Consider the following 2,610-nt stretch of genomic DNA (forward strand, 5'->3'; position numbering starts at 1 on the left):
CCTCTTATGTCCCCGTGCCTTCCCTCTACCAGTAATGTCCCCTGACTCCCATCTCCTTCGCTGGGCTTGTCTGCAGCACGAGGGGCATCACCGGGCTCAGCGTTACCCGGATTGCTCCTGGCCAGCCAGCTGCTGCCTTCTGTCTGCCTGCTGGTTAAGGGATGAGCCCCCTCTGGGTTTTTTTCCCCACTAAAAGCATAAATTGAATCTCTCTCCTTTACCCGGTCTCCAGTTATCACCAAAACTGTTGAATATGCTCAAGGCCTCTACATTTCTGATGAATTTGGCTGAAATCAACTGATGAGTTCAAAATATACCGGGAGAAAAAAGAGGACTGACACAGACAAGCAGAAACACAGGCAGAGTATCACTTAAGCCTCATTTCCTTAAGGAATTAAGCTAAACATATATGCATTAAGGCTTTTTAGGAAAACAAAGGGCTGTTCTTTTTGTTCTTCTATATCAATGCTGTTAAAATTCATACTGTTTTCATAAACACATTAGTTTGACAGTACTGGAAATTAAGTGTCTCTAGTTTCAGAACAAGCACAGTATCAGTAAAGGGCATGATCACTGTTGTGTCCCACTAGTAAGCTCCCTGTCCATCCTGGTAAGCCCCTGCAGAATGTGATGGAAAAATGGTGTTGTTTCCAAATGAGTTTGCTTTTCTTCTTCTGTAGCTGATAAGTTTGCAAATTAGAGTCCTAACTGTTGGTGATTTTGATCACGTGGACCTTTGCTTGGGGAATAATGTTCTTCACCTAGAGCTTAAATAACGTGGGTGCCTGCATTTGGGGCTTTTTTTTATCTATCTATAAAGCAACTGTTTATGTATGTAACGTTTGTTTTGTTTTTTAAACTCAGTAGTTTGACTGACTGCTTTGTAAGTGGATGAAAGATGTCACAGTTAATAGGTGATAAATTACTGACATTTCTGTGACTATTTTCAGGGAGACCGTGGAATGAGAGGCTATCCTGGGCCCCCGGGGCCACAGGGAAGCGGAACGGTTGGTCCCAAGGTTGGTATGATGCCATGTTGAAGCTTTTGTGCTCTTTTGTGGTGCTGACAGCCAGACTCTCTTCTCCCAGGCACCAAAATATCTTCATCAGTTATTGATTGACATTGGTGCAATTGCAGGAGAAATCAAGCATAAGAACATGGGCACTGACCATATGCTTCTACCAACTGGATTAGGAAGGAATACTAACTGGAAGAAAGTGGCATTTGCAGCTAAACTTCATGAGATTACAGCTGGAAATTGAACAGAACTATCAGGCTGATAAGTTAGTTAAATGATGCATTGCTTCTGTTTCTATCTATTCTGTTACCAAGAGATTGTTTTGTGGTGGACAATATGTTAAATGTGAATTTTATGTTTGCAATTTTTGCTCAATGAAATTGAATAAATTGAATCCAATTAATTTCATTAGTAAAACCATTTAGGAAAGAAACATGAAAACAAAATGTTAATTCTATAAGCAGCCAGCATGCAACATCTGGGCAATTTTTTCCTCCCTCCACTAAAGTGATTTATAATTCAAAAAAGACATACTGGTAAGAAAAGAAATTCAATGCATGCCTGGTTTTCTTTATTATAGGTGTATCCATCAATTATTTTTACAAAGGCAATGAGGAGAAACATTGTGTATATTTCTCCACTTAAGTTAAAAATCGATATGCCTTTGTAACTTTTTCGGTGATTTCCTTAGCAAGGATTAATGGAAGTCTCCACTGCCATTTTGAATAAACTAGTATCTGAATGGAGAAACATTGCTATTACCAACCTGTTACAGAAATGCAATGAGTGACGGAGCATGAATATTTTCTCAGGATGTATGTCTGACTTTGCCTTGCTTTCTGAAACCTGCAGCAATCTCAATACCTTGGTAAATCATACGGACAGTCTGTTTAAAAATGTAAGTTTGGACTGAGTGTCAAAATCCTACAAATGTGTGACACTGTGCTGCTTCCACAAAACTTTTGAGAATGAAAAATGTGTTTTCTGTGGGGAAACAATATTTTGTTTTCAAGGGTGAGGACTTGCTTGTAGCACCTAGTTCTTGAGATAAGCTATTTAGCACAATGTTTTGTGTGAATCCTTGCTTATAAATATATAGATTAACAGTATTTTTCACAAGAGATTCTGTCAAAGTTTGTGGCAAATTTTTTGTCTACACAGATGAGAATGATGACTTTTCAAACTTCACTAATATCTAGAAGTTAAATATTAAGCTATATATTTCTATTTAATGATGATCAAATTTTGATATACTTCTGCCTAAATATTCAACATATGCAAAATGTAGGTAATTTACATACCACTGAATGAATTCCCTTTACTGTACTGGAGCACAGTGATTATTTATTATAAGACAGTAATCAAAAATTCAACCTGAACTCTACAGAAACTTTTATGAAGCTTGGTCAAATTTCAGAAGCTTTTTTCAACTAAGAATAAAGAGGAAAAAAGGAAAAACAAACATTTAATTTTCATGTAATCAAAGGGATATGCTTCACTTTGTCACTTTGAAATGTTAGATTTGCCTGCCTCCAAAGCACAAGGGCTTTACCTGGCTTTGACTGTATCGACACAAATCAGCAGATGCTGC

At 37.6% G+C, this 2,610-nt stretch overlaps 1 protein-coding gene across 2 annotated transcripts in view; it reads left to right on the forward strand.

Annotated features, from left to right (window-relative positions):
* Window positions 1-954: 954 nt before the first annotated feature.
* LOC103922364 (collagen alpha-1(XXVIII) chain-like) overlaps window positions 955-2,610 on the forward strand; it is a 17,092-nt gene continuing 15,436 nt past the window's right edge. For both annotated transcript variants that reach the window (XM_009330488.1, XM_009330489.1), the window contains exon 1: window positions 955-1,019. In XM_009330488.1, coding sequence (XP_009328763.1) covers window positions 963-1,019 — 57 coding nt within the window. In that variant the 5' untranslated portion in view covers window positions 955-962. The remainder of the gene's footprint in view (window positions 1,020-2,610) is intronic.

This window comes from Pygoscelis adeliae, unplaced genomic scaffold (genome assembly GCF_000699105.1).
Source record: "Pygoscelis adeliae isolate BGI_AS28 unplaced genomic scaffold, ASM69910v1 Scaffold27, whole genome shotgun sequence".
NCBI lineage: Eukaryota > Metazoa > Chordata > Aves > Sphenisciformes > Spheniscidae > Pygoscelis > Pygoscelis adeliae.